Here is an 18429-nt window from a genome sequence, read left to right on the forward strand (position 1 = left end):
CGTGTTCCAGCTAACTGAGAGTTGCTTAGGGTTTATCCGTGTTTCATGTATGTTGGGTCTTGTTTGTTGTATCGTGTTTGTTGCATGTTTCGTGTTTGTTTCATGTTTCGGCTAGCTGTGAGTTGTTTAGTGTTTCTCAGTGTGTGATGACTGTTCCTCCATCTCTGCTGCCCTGCTGTGTGATGTTGCTGTTCAGCTAGACTCGGGGCCCTGCTGTGTGATGTTGCTGTTCAGCTAGACTCGGGGCCTGCTGTGTGATGTTGCTGTTCAGCTAGACTCGGGGCCCTGCCGTGTGATGTTGCTGTTCAGCTAGACTCGGGGCCCTGCCGTGTGATGTTGCTGTTCAGCTAGACTCGGGGCCCTGCCGTGTGATGTTGCTGTTCAGCTAGACTCGGGGCCCTGCCGTGTGATGTTGCTGTTCAGCTAGACTCGGGGCCCTGCCGTGTGATGTTGCTGCTCCGTTAAACTCACTGACCTCTGATCCCTGGCTCGCAGGTTATGTGTTAGAGAGAGGACCCCTTCAAACCCAAAGCCCCCATTTGATGTCCTGTCCTATCCCCCCCCCCCCCCTCCCCTTCCTCCCTCCCTCCCGGGAAAGCCATTCCTCACAGGGTCGCTAAGTCACTAGGAATGTTGCCAATGCGACATGTTGTTACTGTAGATGTTATTCCCATAGACGGACATAGACCTCATCTCCCTCTTCCAACTGGCTGCATTAGGCTGCTCCATCAGCGTAACAGCAATTGATACACGTACACGTTTACAATGACGGCCTACAAAAAGGTGAAAGGCCTCCTGCGGGGATGGGGGGCCTGGATTCAAATTAAAAATAATATAGGACGGAATAAGCGGAATACTTACTCACTCAAGACATCCATTTTATTAATTTTTTTATATTTGTGCTCCGCGTAGGGAAAAATTCACTATGTTACGGCTTGATTTGGGTGATAGAACCATTTGGTCTGTGAAACTATTTTAATGTGCCAACTCAACTCTCGAGTTGGCGTCTTTTATCTTAGATATTAAATGGGCACATGATGTCAATTTTAAGGGTGCGTTCGTAAAATTCACTCTGGCTATCTACTCCGATTTCAGAGCACTCTCGTCTGAGCGTGCCACAGCACAGAATAACTGATGAATTTACTAACAATCAACACCTGTTGAATCTGGCCGGTGTCAGTAAACTTTGGCAAAAAAAGGCATGATTAAATAGTTACCAGCAGCACAGTTACAGTCACCAACGCTCTGGATAACATGAAAACAGCCTAACCAACTCTGCTAGAGAGAGAGAAATGGTCAGAGTGAGGTGATCTCTCATTTGTGTCTGGAAGTATCTAGCCAGTTAGCTTGGGTGTTTGACTGCCGTTGTGAGGTCAGAACGCTCAGATCAACCCTACTTCTCGTTCAGAGCGTCCAGTGTGCGCCATGTAAGCTCCAGAGAGCGAAGCGGAATAAAAATGACAATGTTCTGAATTTACAAACGCCCAGAGTGTACTATGAGCACCCTCTGTCACTCCAGTATGGATATACCAACACACCATGAGTTGACATTGATCTAGAATCCTAGGTAGTTTGATGTCATAGAGGCCATTTTAGTTGAGGCCTGCTCTGGCTGGGACATCAAATGGATCTAGAATCCTAGGTAGTTTGATGTCATAGAGGCCATTTTAGCTGAGGCCTGCTCTGATTGGGACATCAAATGGATCTAGAATCCTAGGTAGTTTGATGTCATAGAGGCCATTTTAGTTGAGGCCTGCTCTGATTGGGACATCAAATAGATCTAGAATCCTAGGTAGGTTGATGTCATAGAGGCCATTTTAGCTGAGGCCTGCTCTGGTTGGGACATCAAAATCGATCTAGAACCCCTGTCTACTAATATATTGACTATGGTTGACATCAGTCCCAATAACTGTCAGTCAACCAGTCTCCTGAGCCAATCAGCTCCATCACTGACATTGTCTGTTTTACCTGACGTTGTGTCCTGCCCCACTCCATCCTCTCAGTTCAACAAACAGAGACATCCGTAAGTGTTGTTCACGATCAGTTCATTGGGTTGGCAACACACATATCGTCCAAAAAAGTTATACTTTTGACTCGTCTGTCCATAGAAGATTCTTCCAAGAGTCTTGATGATCATCCAGGTGCTTTTTGGAAAACTTGTGTCCACTTTTTGGCAGACATGGGTCCCATTATGTCTGGCGAAAACCAAAACACTGCATTCTACAGTATGAACCTCATACCAACGGTCAAGCATGGTGGTGGTAGTGTGATGGTTTGGGGTCTAGCATGGTGGTGGTAGTGTGATGGTTTGGGGTCTAGCATGGTGGTGGTGGTGTGATGGTTTGGGGTCCAGCATGGTGGTGGTAGTGTGGTGGTTTGGGGTCCAGCATGGTGGTGGTAGTGTGGTGGTTTGGGGTCCAGCATGGTGGTGGTAGTGTGGTGGTTTGGGGTCCAGCATGGTGGTGGTAGTGTGATGGTTTGGGGTCCAGCATGGTGGTGGTAGTGTGATGGTTTGGGGTCCAGCATGGTGGTGGTAGTGCGATGGTTTGGGGTCCAGCATGGTGGTGGTAGTGTGATGGTTTGGTGTCCAGCATGGTGGTGGTAGTGTGATGGTTTGGTGTCCAGCATGGTGGTGGTAGTGTGATGGTTTGGGGTCCAGCATGGTGGTGGTAGTGTGATGGTTTGGGGTCCAGCATGGTGGTGGTAGTGTGATGGTTTGGGGTCCAGCATGGTGGTGGTAGTGTGATGGTTTGGGGTCCAGCATGGTGGTGGTGGTGTGATGGTTTGGGGTCCAGCATGGTGGTGGTGGTGTGATGGTTTGGGGTCCAGCATGGTGGTGGTGGTGTGATGGTTTGGGGTCTAGCATGGTGGTGGTGGTGTGATGGTTTGGGGTCCAGCATGGTGGTGGTAGTGTGGTGGTTTGGGGTCCAGCATGGTGGTGGTAGTGTGGTGGTTTGGGGTCCAGCATGGTGGTGGTAGTGTGGTGGTTTGGGGTCCAGCATGGTGGTGGTAGTGTGGTGGTTTGGGGTCCAGCATGGTGGTGGTAGTGTGATGGTTTGGGGTCCAGCATGGTGGTGGTAGTGTGATGGTTTGGGGTCCAGCATGGTGGTGGTAGTGCGATGGTTTGGGGTCCAGCATGGTGGTGGTAGTGTGATGGTTTGGTGTCCAGCATGGTGGTGGTAGTGTGATGGTTTGGTGTCCAGCATGGTGGTGGTAGTGTGATGGTTTGGGGTCCAGCATGGTGGTGGTAGTGTGATGGTTTGGGGTCCAGCATGGTGGTGGTAGTGTGATGGTTTGGGGTCCAGCATGGTGGTGGTAGTGTGATGGTTTGGGGTCAGCATGGTGGTGGTTTGGGGATGCTTTGCTGCCCCAGGACCTGGACGACTTGCCTTAACAGAAGGAACCGTGAATTCTTCTCTGTATCAGATATTTCTACAGGAGAATGTCAGGCCCATCTGTCTGTGAGCTGAAGCTAAAGTGCAGCTGGGTCATGCTGCAAGACAATGATAAAAAAAAACACAATCAATTCTACATGATAAAGTCCAGACCTAATCCCAATTGAGATGTTGTGACAGGACTTGAAAAGAGCAGTCCATGTTTGAAAACCCACAAATGTCTCTTGAGTTAAAGCAGTTCTGCATGGAAGAATGTGCCAGAATTCCTCCACAGTGATGTGAGAGACTGATCAACAACTACAGGAAGTGTTTGGTTGGAGTCATAGCAGCTAAAGGGTGGTACAACCAGTTAGAGTGTAACGGGCCAATTACTTTTTCACACAGGGGAATTAGGTGTTGCATAACTTTATGTTAATTAAATAAAATAATTATCAATTGACAGATTTTTTTCATTGATTGTGTCTTCCAGACAGACTACCCTGGCGGTCTACCTCATGTCCTTCGTAGGGATGTTGGTCTACGCCTTCACCCTCAGTCTGGGTCATCTCTGGGTAGTCTTCCTCACTGCTGGAGCTCTGGGGTAAGACCTGTCTGTCCTGTCCGTCTGTCTGTCTGATTCATTCATTCATTCATTCCAGATTGCATTCCAATTTGCTCTGTTTTTTTAAAATTGATTCTTTCCAGTGTGTCAAATAGTAATATGTTTGCTTTCTCATCATTTGGTATTTTGGTCTCTCTGTCTTTCTCTGTCTCTCTCTGTCGCTCTCTGTCGCTCTCTGTTGCTCGCTCTCTCTCTCTCTCTCTCTCTCTCTCTGAAACACCTGAGCTGCTACCTCTGCCTTTTACACACACTGACCTACATCCTGACATTTGTGAAGCCATACGCTGTCTGTCAACCCAGGCTATTCTGGTAGTTACAGTAGGCTATGTATAGTACTATATATCTCTATACGTTGCTTGGCTTAAAGGCGTTTGGCATTCAAGTCTTATGATCTGTTGGATTGTTTTTGCAGTGTCTCCTTTCTCCTTGTTGACTGTGGCGTCTCAAGGGTATCAATATACACGTCTCCTTGTTGACTGAGGCGTCTCTAGGTATCAATATACACGTCTCCTTGTTGACAGTGGCGTCTCTAGGGTATCAATATACACGTCTCCTTGTTGACTGGCATCTCTAGGGTATCAATATACACGTCTCCTTGTTGACTGTGGCGTCTCTAGGGTATCAATATACACGTCTCCTTGTTGACAGTGTCTCTAGGGTATCAATATACACGTCTCCTTGTTGACTGTGGCATCTCTAGGGTATCAATATACACGTCTCCTTGTTGACTGTGGCGTCTCTAGGGTATCAATATACACGTCTCCTTGTTGACTGTGGCGTCTCTAGGGTATCAATATACACGTCTCCTTGTTGACTGTGGTGTCTCTAGGGTATCAATATACACGTCTCCTTGTTGACTGTGGCGTCTCTAGGGTATCAATATACACGTCTCCTTGTTGACTGTGGCGTCTCTAGGGTATCAATATACACGTCTCCTCGTTGACTGAGGCGTCTCTAGGGTATCAATATACACGTCTCCTTGTTGACTGTGGCGTCTCTAGGGTATCAATATACACGTCTCCTTGTTGACAGTGTCGTCTCTAGGGTATCAATATACACGTCTCCTTGTTGACTGTGGCGTCTCTAGGGTATCAATATACACGTCTCCTTGTTGACTGGCGTCTCTAGGGTATCAATATACACGTCTCCTTGTTGACTGAGGCGTCTCTAGGGTATCAATATACACGTCTCCTTGTTGACTGGCGTCTCTAGGGTATCAATATACACGTCTCCTTGTTGACTGAGGCGTCTCTAGGGTATCAATATACACGTCTCCTTGTTGACTGAGGCGTCTCTAGGGTATCAATATACACGTCTCCTTGTTGACTGAGGCGTCTCTAGGGTATCAATATACACGTCTCCTTGTTGACTGTGGCGTCTCTAGGGTATCAATATACACGTCTCCTTGTTGACTGTGGCGTCTCTAGGGTATCAATATACACGTCTCCTTGTTGACTGAGGCGTCTCTAGGGTATCAATATACACGTCTCCTTGTTGACTGGCGTCTCTAGGGTATCAATATACACGTCTCCTTGTTGACTGTGGCGTCTCTAGGGTATCAATATACACGTCTCCTTGTTGACTGTCTAGCAAAAGTATTCATACCCCTTCAATTTCTTTACATTGTATTGTTACAAAGTGGGATTAAAATTGATTTATTTGTAAATTGACAACAATCTACACAAACTTTTCTGTCAAAGTGGAATGTTTTCATGTTTAAAAAAAAAAGAAGTATAATAGAAATTAAATCAAGGTAAAAAATAATAATAAATAAATAACTAAAATATTGTGGTAACATAAGTATTCAGCTCCCCGAGTCAATACCTTTTGGCAGCGATTACAGCTGAGAGTTTTACTGGGTATGTCTCTACACATCTGGAATATACAATATTAACACATTTACTCTTTTCATAATTCTTCAAGCTCTGTCAAGGCACATAGATGTAAGTCAAAAATCCCACTTTGTAACAGAAAGATGTTTCCTACTAAAAACCACTGAGCTTCTACAACTGCATCACTTTTCTCTCTGGGGGGTTAAACTGCTGGGTTTCTGTAACAGCACTTTGTGGCATCTGCTGATGTGTGTAAAAAAGAGGAAACAATACATTTGATTTTTAATAAAATGTGAATAAATACAAGATGTCTGAATACTTTTGCAAGGCGCTGTATTACCACAGAATTAAATAGAAGACTAGAGTGAACATTTTGGTGTCCTACTGTCATGGTCAAGGAAGTGGTTTCCCACTAATATGGTCAAGCTACAAAGTCAAAAATGTCTAGATCGTAAAAATGTATGAAAATATATAGATATTTTTGTCTTTTTTGGTCTTCGTTTAAGGTTAGGCAGAATGTTAGCGGTGTGGGAAAGGTTAGGGTTAGGTTTAAATAAAATTTTATGAAGAGAAATTGTAAAACTATACCCCATACTTCTGATTTTTGCAACTTGGCCAAATAGTGATGAGCCATTTTAATATTTTTTTTTATGTAGGAACTGAATTATAGGATCCCTAATATACACTGACTATACCAAAAATTAAGAACACCTTCCTAACATTGAGTGTGGAGAGGGGAAAAAACAGCAGCGTTGCAGTTCTTGACACAAACCGGTGCGCCTGGCATCTACTACCATACCCCGTTCAAAGGAACTTCATCGTTTGTCTTGCCCATTCACCCTGTGAATGGAACACCACACACAATTCATGTCTCAAAGCTTACAAATCCTTCTTTTAACCTGACTCCTCCCATTCATCTTTAACCTGACTCCTCCCCTTCCTCTTTAACCCGTCTCCTTCCCTTCATCTTTAACCCGACTCCTCCCCTAACCCGACTCCTCCCCTTCATCTACTCCGATTTGAAGTATATTGAACAAGTGACTTCAATAAGGGATACAACACTGTGTGGTATTTCTGTCTGTAGGTTCTTCATGACAGGCTATCTTCCCCTGGGCTTTGAGTTTGGTGTGGAGCTAACCTACCCCGAGTGTGAAGGCACCTCTTCAGGCCTGCTCAACTGCTCTGCACAGGTGAACACACAGCTGCTGCTTCTGACAGTTGTTGGCAGATCAAAAGCTTTTCATATCCATGGGATAATAGAGAACCATAACAGAATCGGGAAATGTTGGTATGTTTGTGTATATATTGTGTTTGCAAAAATATACATGTGCCTGGCTGTCTAGACGCCTGTCTGTGTGCCTGGCTGTCTAGACGCCTGGCTGTCTAGACGGCTGTCTAGACGCCTGGCTGTCTAGACGCCTGGCTGTCTAGACGCCTGGCTGTCTAGACGCCTGGCTGTCTAGACGCCTGGCTGTCTAGACGCCTGGCTGTCTAGACGCCTGTCTGTGTGCCTGGCTGTCTAGACGGCTGTCTAGACGTCTGGCTGTCTAGACGCCTGTCTAGACGCCTGTCTGTGTGCCTGGCTGTCTAGACGCCTGTCTGTGTGCCTGGCTGTCTAGACGCCTGTCTGTGTGCCTGGCTGTCTAGACGCCTGTCTGTGTGCCTGGCTGTCTAGACGCCTGTCTGTGTGCCTGGCTGTCTAGACGCCTGTCTGTGTGCCTGGCTGTCTAGACGCCTGTCTGTGTGCCTGGCTGTCTAGACGCCTGTCTGTGTGCCTGGCTGTCTAGACGCCTGTCTGTGTGCCTGGCTGTCTAGACGCCTGTCTGTGTGCCTGGCTGTCTAGACGCCTGTCTGTGTGCCTGGCTGTCTAGACGCCTGGCTGTCTAGACGCCTGGCTGTGTGCCTGGCTGTGTGCCTGGCTGTCTAGACGCCTGGCTGTCTAGACGCCTGTCTGTGTGCCTGGCTGTCTAGACGCCTGGCTGTCTAGACGCCTATCTGTGTGCCTGGCTGTCTGTGTGCCTGGCTGTCTAGACGCCTGGCTGTCTAGACGCCTGGCTGTCTAGACGCCTGTCTGTGTGCCTGGCTGTCTAGACGCCTGGCTGTCTAGACGCCTGGCTGTCTAGACGCCTGTCTGTGTGCCTGGCTGTCTAGACGCCTGGCTGTCTAGACGCCTGTCTGTGTGCCTGGCTGTCTGTGTGCCTGGCTGTCTGTGTGCCTGGCTGTCTGTGTGCCTGGCTGTCTAGACGCCTGGCTGTCTAGACGCCTGGCTGTCTAGACGCCTGTCTGTGTGCCTGGCTGTCTAGACGCCTGGCTGTCTAGACGCCTGGCTGTCTAGACGCCTGGCTGTCTAGACGCCTGTCTGTGTGCCTGGCTGTCTAGACGCCTGGCTGTCTAGACGCCTGTCTGTGTGCCTGGCTGTCTAGACGCCTGGCTGTGTGCCTGGAAGTCTAGACGCCTGGCTGTGTGCCTGGCTGTCTAGACGCCTCGCTGTGTGCCTGGCTGTCTAGACGCCTGGCTGTCTGGACGCCTGTCTGTGTGCCTGGCTGTCTGTGTGCCTGGCTGTCTGTGTGCCTGGCTGTCTGTGTGCCTGGCTGTCTGTGTGCCTGGCTGTCTGTGTGCCTGGCTGTCTGTGTGCCTGGCTGTCTGTGTGCCTGGCTGTCTGTGTGCCTGGCTGTCTGTGTGCCTGGCTGTCTAGACGCCCGGCTGGCTGTCTAGGCGCCCGGCTGGCTGTCTAGGCGCCCGGCTGGCTGTCTAGACGCCTGGCTGGCTGGCTGCGTTTTTCACTACAACCCGTCTCTCCCTATACAGGTGTTTGGTATCATCTTCACTATCTGCCAGGGGAAGATAATAGATAACTACGGGACGCTGGCAGGAAACATCTTCCTCTGTGTCTTCCTCTTCATCGGATCAGTCCTTACAGGTACTTTGACATTGTTACGTGAGGAGACTATTATTTACTTAAATAGACAGAGGGAGAAACAGATTGAAAAGGATGAGCACTGTAAAACACAGGTGACAAGCAGGTTTTCACTCCTCCCTTGTACTTGATTGATCTATTAAGGTCCCTGATTAGTCAGGAACTCCCCTCACCTGGTTGTTTATGATTTATTTGGAATCAAATTGAAAAGAAATGACAACCAGCAGAGAGACAACCCTCCAAGGAAGGAGTTTGACACCCCTGGTGTAGAATCTAGCATAAAGGGGATTCAATTCCCAGACCGGACTCTATGCAAGGGCCGAAGACGACTGTGTTGACCACTAAGCTTTTGGGTTCCCGAGTGACGCAGCGGTCTGTGCTTGAGGCGTCACTACAGGCTCCCTGGTTTGAGTCCAGCCGTGATTAGAAGTCCCATAAGGCAGTGCACAATCGGCCCAGCGTCTTCCGGGTTTGGCCTGGGTAGGCTGTCCATTTGTAAAATAAGAATTTGTTCTTAAAACTGACTTGCCTAGTTAAATAAAGGTTTGCTAAAATATTAAATAAGCCAATGTCTGGCAGACTCTCTTCAGTCTTTTTATGATTAAAATATCAATAATATGTACATAAACCTTTTCAATTCACATTAGCAACGGGAACGTCACGAGCCGAGAGAGGGTTCTGAGGACGTTCTTGCTTTGCAGCGTCACAGCTCGAATGTACTTTAAATGTTACAATTAGCCACTAGCCAGTAGGCTAAGCATGTACACTATTCAACTAGCTAGTTCCTAGCTCACTTTATGCAAGAAACTTTTCATGCATCTACCATATTACACTCCTGATTTTTTTAATGGAAATAATTCACAAGCATGTGCAGACATCTAAAAGGTTGATTGTTGTTGTTGTTAATTTAGTTGCAAGGCAAACAAACAAAGTGGCACAGCTGCTAGCTAGCTAACGTTAGCTAACAACATTTACTTCATCAAGTAACTTCATCATAGAAAAAAATGTACGTTTACCCCTCTCATATGAATATAAATGTACAGTAACGCTATCATACTGTCATTCGTATTATACAAAGCTAGCAAGCTAAACAAAATGTCTGCACCCATTAGCTTACTAGCTAGCTGAATGCTAGGTTGAAGAGGACAAAGGTTAAGACAATGGGATTCTAATATTCCGTAACTCGTTATAACAACGGGACTGGCGCTGGTAGTTAGCAACGGCGCTGGTAGTTAGCAACGGCGCTGGTAGTTAGCAACGGCGCTGGTCCCAGATTAGGGACGACTTTGTCTTAACCTGCATATCTTTAACCTAGGCTAAATGCTAACGTCAGCCAATGTTCGATTGCTTTTCGGCCTACCTTAGAACAAAACATGCTAAATTTCATAAAGATCATGCAAATCATTACATTGTTAATTCCCTGGGCAGTTGATGCTCGCTTTTGCATTAAAATAAATGGTGTTATGAAGATTCCCGTACTGCAATATCAGATAACAAAAAATAAAAAAAATAAAGTCTCTAATGAGGAAAATGTCTATACATTTCAGCTGTTTCAAAAACATTGCTCTGCTATTACCATTTATACTGTAGGAGTGTTGGCTCAACGAGACAATTCTGTTTACACTGTCCTGCTTGGAGGGGGGGGGGGGGAACTGTCTAGCAAGTGTGTGACCTTCGGAGGTAATTTGCAAATGTACATTTTTATGAATGTCTCAAGAATCAAAATCTCCTTAACTCTCGTCAATGTGAGAAGAGCCTAAGCTCATGTACCTAGACCCTATTCACACTATGGTGCCGAATCCGATCTGAACCCTTCTGCTGGCTCTGATAGTTCCTTTCCTACATGGTTCCAGCAACCTATATAGTGGATGTGTAACCAGGCCAGCACTGCTCAGCTCAGTTGAGTGAAAAGGGTATCACTTCCTTTTTACGAAAAAAAAAAATTATGATTTCAGTCAGAGTGCAGTATTTTTTTTTCTTCACCTTTATTTAACCAGGTAGGCTAGTTGAGAACACCTTTATTTAACCAGGTAGGCTAGTAGAGAACACCTTTATTTAACCAGGTAGGCTAGTTGAGAACACCTTTATTTAACCAGGTAGGCTAGTTGAGAACACCTTTATTTAACCAGGTAGGCTAGTTGAGAACACCTATATTTAACCAGGTAGGCTAGTAGAGAACACCTTTATTTAACCAGGTAGGCCAGTTGAGAACAAGTTCTCATTTACAACTGCGACCTGGCCAAGATAAAGCATAGCAGTGTGAACAGACAACACAGAGTTACACATGGAGTAAACAATTAACAAGTCAATAACACAGTAGAAAAAAGGGGAGTCTATATATACATTGTGTGCAAAAGACATGAGGAGCTAGGCGAATCATTACAATTTTAGCAGATTAACAGTATAACTGCAGTTCAATGCCGTATAACAGCAGTTATTCTGTAATTACTGCGTCCCCCCCCCCCCCAAAAAAAAACACAGTTACTGCACTTTTACTGCATTTAATGAATTTTTTTCCTTCGGGTTTATGTGTAGTCCGTAGTTAATGTTTTGTTACGAAGCAATAATCTATTCCTGCAACAGGTCGAGGTCTTAGAATGTGTTTATGTCGTCGTGGTTACTGTGTAACATCCGAGGGTTTTACTACAAGCAGTAGCAGAAATGGCGTGTTGAGGTGCTGGGTATGTTTTCCCTATTAAAACCCCCGGTGGGGAAGGCCCATCTCAGGGCCGTACTTCAACTGACAGAGAGAGAGAGTTAATACCCAGCTCCTCTGATTTTCACCATAAACTTCCCAATGGAGGTTACAATGTGCCACTAATTAAAAAAAAAAAATATATATATATTTGTGTGTACCAAATAGCACCCTATTCCCTACGTAGTGCACTACCTATATGGACTCTGGTCAAAAGTCGTGCACTACCTGTATGGACTCTGGTCAAAAGTAGTGCACTACCTATATGGACTCTGTTCAAAAGTAGTGCACTACCTGTATGGACTCTGGTCAAAAGTAGTGCACTACCTGTATGGACTCAAAAGTAGTGCACTACCTGTATGGACTCTGGTCAAAAGTAGTGCACTACCTGTATGGACTCTGGTCAAAAGTAGTGCACTACCTATATGGACTCTGGTCAAAAGTAGTGCACTACCTGTATGGACTCTGGTCAAAAGTAGTGCACTATATAGGGGATAGGGTGCCATTTGGGATGCAGCCGTTGGCTACTGAAGTCCAGGGCTGAGAGACAACTCTAGAGGACCTTTTGACCCGACTGTTAATGATGGGACTATAAGATTTAAGGGCCAGTCTAGAGGCCTACTGTGTTACAAAGACGTACATAATGACTACTACAGACCAGGGCTGAAGTCCACGTTCTCCTACATGAGAGCTCGGCTAGATGATTATGTTAATGAGGTGGGTCAGCCCAGCTGGCTACTGTGCAGTATTTAGGAACTGACTTCAGACTGTATTATGGTCTATCATTGTGTTAGTGGTGCCCCCTAGTGGAAGCTGTACCTCACTGTCTTTTTGCAATGGAATATTCTGACATTTTGTTTAGCAACAGTATGTCGTCTTTCTAAAACATGTAGTTCTGTCTCTCCAGGCTTCATCAAGTCAGACCTGCAGAGACAGAAGGCTAACCAGTTGGCCAAGGCAGCTGTAAGTATGGGTAGATGTGGAGGGGGATTAGGGCAGTGGGTGGTTCTGTTTGTGTGGTGGGAGGGGGGGTTATTCTATCCTTGTTGGGACCTGAAGTCCCCACAAGGATAGTAAAAGAAGGAAAGTTCTACCTTGTGGGGACATTTCTCACAACCCCTTGAGGACAAAGACTATGTTAGGGTTAGGTTAAGGGTTAGGTTAAGGGTTAGGTTAAGGGTTAGGTTAAGGGTTAGGTTAAGGGTTAGGTTAAGGGTTAGGTTAAGGGTTAGGTTAAGGGTTAGGTTAAGGGGTTAGGTTTAGGGGTTGGGTTAAGGGTTAAGTTTAAGGGTTAGGTTTAGGGGTTAAGGGTTAGGGAAAATCGTATTTTGAATATAAATGAATTTTAGGTCCATACGAGGATAGAATAACTTTATTTTTATTTTATTCAACCATTATTTAAATTTGCAAGTCAGTTAAGAATAAATTATTATTTACAATGACGACCTAGGAACATAACGTGTGTGTGTGTGTGTGATATCCGCAGCTGAGTATTTCTGGTGTGCAGCATGCTCCCAAAGTCACCTAACAGTTTTTTGATGCTGCTCCTAGAATAACTTGTCTCCTCTTTTCTGTCTGATGTTCTGTGTTTGATGCTGTCTGTCTGATGTCCTGTCTTTGATGCTGTCTGTCTTTGATGCTGTCTCTGATGTTGTCTGTCTCTGTGTTTGATGCTGTCTGTCTGATGTCCTGTGTTTGATGTTGTCTGTCTCTGTGTCTGATGTCTGTCTGTGTTTGACGCTGTCTGTCTGATGTCTGTCTGTCTGTGTTTGATGCTGTCTGTGTCTGTTTGACTGTATGTCGGTCTTTGATGTGGTCTGTTTGATGTCTGTGTTTGATGCTGTCTGTCTGTCTGATGTTGTCTGTCTCTGTCTGATGTCTGTCTGTCTGTGTTTGATGCTGTTTGTGTCTATTTGATGTCTCTGTCTGTCTGTCTGTCTGTCTGTCTGTTTGATGCTGTCTGTTTTATCTGTGTTTTGATGTCCACTGTTGCCTGAGGTCAAATTTGACGACTTCCTTCTGGAGAAAGAGTCGATCATACAGACCGATGCCGATTCCATTGTACACTAACCTCCAGTAACTAATATCGTCAGTTGTCATTATTATTTTTGATAATTCTATTGAGATTGAATCCATTGCACCGCAGAATGTTGAATCCGTTTGACCGCAGAATGTTGAAGCCTAATGATCACGTGCTTGTCTCACTACTGGTAACGTTGCTGTGAGATTTTAAAAAAAAAGAAAGGAGAAAGCAAGAGACAGGAACAGGAGGTCAGAGAAAGCAAGAAAGAGATTGTATCAATAGACAGATATATTTGAGACCGTTAGCCATGAGATAGAGCAGTGTTAACCTGAGGCGATTAACAAGACCTTGTGGCTGATTTGAGAGGTTGAAGAGAGCGTCGTTCTCGACCTTTGCCCCTCAGACTAGCGTTCCGTTTGGGACGGGCAGATCTGAGAGGTGTTTTAAACCTCAATAGGAAAACCTGGTAAACTAAGATAAGATAACGTCACTCTCGGGGAAAGAAAACCTTGTAACTCCATTTTGGCCCCTTTTTAAAAATTGTTACAATGTATTGAAAGTAACTCGATGTAATCGGAACATTTCATGACTCTAGTCTAGAACCAAGGAAAACGTTTTCCAAAATAACCTCCTGAAGTTTCATAAATGTATATTCATTAATGGTCAAACGTGGATGTTCTTTTCCTTTTTCCTGAAAATATGGTTTTAGACAGCGATGATAACACAGCACTTTCCTACCTATATTCCTGACCGTAATATCAAGGTCAATTAAAAATAAAGACCGTCTGTTCCAGGAGGACGGACTGCTCTCTGGACAGCAGCAGGGCTACGGGGCCACGGCTCTAATCAAGAGACTGGACAGCCCTTCTGATTCTTCTCAGACTTGATCACTAACCCCCCCCCCCCCCCCCCTTAACGCTTACACTCTTAGCTCGAACCTCAGACGAGCCAAGGTAGGGGCACAGCAAACCGAACCAACAATCACCACACGCTTCTCTGTCCACTATTCTCTTAGGGGTGAATCCTAACTTCCTGTTTAAGTCAGATTAGAATGCAGTCTCCGCATTTTGACATTCGTGCATAAACAAGTGGAAGTTAGGATTCCCTCTTTTTTATCTGAACCTCTTTCACTTTTGACCAAAAAGGGGTCGAGATTTCCTGGAAAAAAATGTATTACTAAGATGTGTCTTTTCTAATTGGCTAAAAGTGATAGGAAGCTTTCTGGAAAAACGTTACCCCTCACATCTCAATCCTCTTTTCCTTCCATCTTCACTTTCCACCTCACACTCCAGATTCCATGATTCATGCACAGCTTCTGATCTTTTCACCTGTATGTAGTATCTCTGTAGTATAATGGGATGTATGTAGTATCTCTGTAGTATAATAGGATGTATGTAGTATCTCTGTAGTATAATAGGATGTGTGTAGTATCTCTGTAGTATAATAGGATGTGTGTAGTATCTCTGTAGTATAATAGGATGTATGTAGTATCTCTGTAGTACAATAGGATGTGTGTGGTAACTCATGTTTGTGTAGTTGGGTCTATAAATACACTGAGGGGACAAAACATTAAGAACACCATCCTAATATTGAGTTGCTCCTCCCCTTTTGTCCTCAGAACAGCCTCTGTTTATCGGGTCATGGACTCTACAAGGTGTCGAAAGCGTTCCACAGGGATGCTGGCCCATGTTGACTCCAATGCTTCACACAGTTGTGTCAAGTTGCAGTTCTTAAGTTGTACTTCTTGACACACTCAAACCGGTGTGCCTGGCACCTACTACCGTACCCCCGTTCAAACCGGTGCACCTGTCACCTACTACCATACCCCTGTTCAAACCGGTGCACCTGTCACCTACTACCATACCCCTGTTCAAACCGGTGCACCTGTCACCTACTACCATACCCCTGTTCAAAGGCACTTCAATATTTTGTCTTCCCCATTCACCTTCTGAATGGCACACATAGACAGCCCATGTCGCAATTGTCTCGAGACTTAAAAATCCTTCTTTAACCCGTCTCCTCCCCTTCATCTACTCTGATTTGAAGTGGATTTAACACAAGGGATCCTAGCTTTCACCTGGATTCACCTGGTCAGTCTATGTCCCTCAGTCTAATCTCTGGAACTCAGTTCCATAGCATTTTTTTTCTTCCATTGTTCCCCCGTTAATCAAGGACTGGATTTTAGACCTGAGACACCAGGTGTGTGCAATTAATTATTAGGTAGGATAGAAAACCGTCACCTCGTAGGGTGAGTTGAATACCCCTGGTCTATGTCATGGAAAGAGCCGGTGTTCCTAATGTTTTGTACACCCAGTGTACATTCTTGTATTTTATGTAGCATATTATGTTTATTGGTATTTTAGTTTTTCCGTTATGTTGCCACGGATACTAAAACAGTTGGTCTACTTGCTCTTGTAATAATATTAGTTGCAAAATTCTAGTTTCGAGGGAAAAAAGTTCAGTTTCCATAAATCCTGGTTGTAAGATTCCTGGAATCAGCAGGAAATGAGCAGGATTTATGGAAAACCTGGAAATGTTAGGAAAGAACTTTGCAACCCATCGTCTTAAGCTGGAACGTGATTGACAAATTGTTTTGATTGACAGGTCCCTTCAGATCCCGAGGACGGGAACCTCCCTGCCTCCGCAGTCCTCGAAGGAACAAGGTTTTAGAGACGGACGATCTGCTGGAGACACACACACACACACACATTAAATCACCAGCATCTCCCACCCTGTGGAATGTTAGGTTTAGGGGAGGAGCACAATCAGGAAGTGTTTACGACCACTTCCCTTTAACACTGTCCAAAAAGACATCCAATGTTTATGCAACAACAAATATTATTTCTGTATAATTTCTAGATATCTAATTTCTAGATGTCTAATTTCTAGATGTCTAATTTCTAGATGTCTAATTTCTAGATGTGCCATATCTAATCTACAAAATGTTTACTGTCCAAAATTAGCACAAATAATACTGTCGTTCTACAGTATACACTGAGAATAGATAACATTAACACCTGCTCTTTCCATGACCGACTGACCCAGGTGAAAGATATGATGCCTCATTGATGTCACTTGTTAAATCCACTTCAATCAGTGTAGATGAAGGGGAGGAGACGGGTTCAAGAAGGCTTTATAAGCTATGAGACAATGGAGACATGGACTGTGTATGTGTGCCATTCAAAAGGTGAATGGGCAAGACAAACGATTGATGTGCCTTTGAACAGCGTATGATAGTAGATGCCAGGTGTACCGGTTTGTGTCAAGAACTGCAATGCTGCTGGGTTTTTTCCAAGCTCAACAGTTTCCTGTGTGTGTCATGAATGGTCCACCACCCAAAGGACATCCAGCCAACTTGACAGAACTGTGGGAAGCGTTGGAGTCAACATGGGCCAGCATCCCTGTTGAACGTTTTCGACACCTTGTAGAGTCCATACCCCGAAGAATTTTAGGCGTTTCTGAGGGCAAAAGGGGGGGGTGCTAGCCTCAAAGTATCATTTGTAGCTTTTTTTTTAAGACCAAATCCAAAGTTTTGAGGATCCAGACACTATTTTTTTATTTTATATATTTTTTTACTAACCCCAATCCTCGTTGTGCAGTAAGGGGGCTCTGGGGGAGAAAAAACAACAAATGTGCCAAAAACATCAAAATGCGGCCTTTTAGAAATCGTTAGACGTTGTAACGATGAAATTGTGTCATTCTGAACTTTTATCCAATACATTATATTTAATTTTGTAGCGACTGAAGCGTCACTTCTTCTTTGTTCATTCTAGCAGCAGACTGACTATACAGAGAAAGGAAGAGCTGGATGGGGGAAATGGCTTGAGATGCACGAAATGGAATATGACGTTTGCGGATAAAGTTCGGGAAGGACACAATGTCACGTGTAAAGACCTTCAGCTCTATACTGAGCGCGTTTTCCATTTCTAAAAGGACGTTTTTGGAGCGTGTTGGTTGTTTTTTTTCGTACTACACAACGAGGAAGTGAATCGCAGGTGTGGGTAATTTTCTCAAAAACAAATGTAAGAAAATAGACTTAGTTGTAAAAAAAATAAAGCAAACTTGTCCTTTTTAAGGTTTCAGTTGCATGGAAGCATTACTAAAACTACCACAAAGACATGTGACATCAGTTTTCGATATGTAGCCATTGAGGTTGATTGTTTTTGCTAATCTTTTGTCGTTAACTTGTTTTTTTTATTAATCTTTGAAAGAAAGCACAAATATCTCGGAGAAATGTTTTTACAAAGACTGATTTGATTGTAAAATGAGCAATTGATGACGTAATAAAAAACAGCTGGGAAGGTGCGTTATGTTGTCGTGTCACACTAATAAAGGGTAGAGTATTTTTATACTACCTGTATCTATAAAGTGATTTCCCTCCCCGTCACTTTTCTATAAACACAGATTTATAGTTGTGTATAACAGTCCATGTTGTTCTGTAAATGTCACATCTATTTAACAAACAGGTCTGTTTTGTTGAAATAAAGAATGGTTTCCTAAAGGTATTTGAGCGATTTTCAATGTTGAATCTAACTGTTTTCCTCATCATCACATCCTGCTAGCATAGCATGCCCACTGTCAGATTGGCCCTTTTACAGAGCACAACTACCTCGTAGATGACGTCACATCCTGCTAGCATAGCATGCCCACTGTCAGACTGGCCCTTTTACAGAGCACAACTACCTCATAGATGACGTCACATCCTGCTAGCATAGCATGCCCACTGTCAGATTGGCCCTTTTACAGAGCACAACTACCTCATAGATGACGTCACATCCTGCTAGCATAGCATGCCCACTGTCAGACTGGCCCTTTTACAGAGCGCACCTACCTCCATAAACACTAGGTGGCGACATTTGTCAAGAATTCTATGAACCAATATTTCGTTGTTTTTTTTCTCCTCCAGGCAGCATGGGCCTATGATAAAACCACATCACTGACATCGTGCAGTAAGTCAGGCGAGGGT

General features: G+C 44.6%; 1 protein-coding gene across 3 annotated transcripts in view; it reads left to right on the forward strand.

Annotated features, from left to right (window-relative positions):
* The window catches only part of LOC139414889 (choline/ethanolamine transporter flvcr2b-like), a 49760-nt gene extending 31792 nt beyond the window's left edge, over nt 1-17968 (forward strand). Inside the window, exons 6-11 of one of the 3 annotated variants that reach the window (XM_071162489.1) lie at nt 3865-3975; nt 6913-7018; nt 8637-8748; nt 12348-12403; nt 14258-14416; nt 16068-17968. In XM_071162489.1, the coding sequence (XP_071018590.1) occupies nt 3865-3975; nt 6913-7018; nt 8637-8748; nt 12348-12403; nt 14258-14350 (478 nt within the window). In that variant the 3' untranslated portion in view covers nt 14351-14416; nt 16068-17968. Of the gene's footprint in view, nt 1-3864; nt 3976-6912; nt 7117-8636; nt 8749-12347; nt 12404-14257; nt 14417-16067 lie in introns of all 3 variants that reach the window. The other 2 variants (XM_071162490.1, XM_071162491.1) reach the window with 2 other exon arrangements.
* The last annotated feature ends 461 nt before the right edge of the window (nt 17969-18429 follow it).

Source organism: Oncorhynchus clarkii, chromosome 8 (genome assembly GCF_045791955.1).
Source record: "Oncorhynchus clarkii lewisi isolate Uvic-CL-2024 chromosome 8, UVic_Ocla_1.0, whole genome shotgun sequence".
NCBI lineage: Eukaryota > Metazoa > Chordata > Actinopteri > Salmoniformes > Salmonidae > Oncorhynchus > Oncorhynchus clarkii.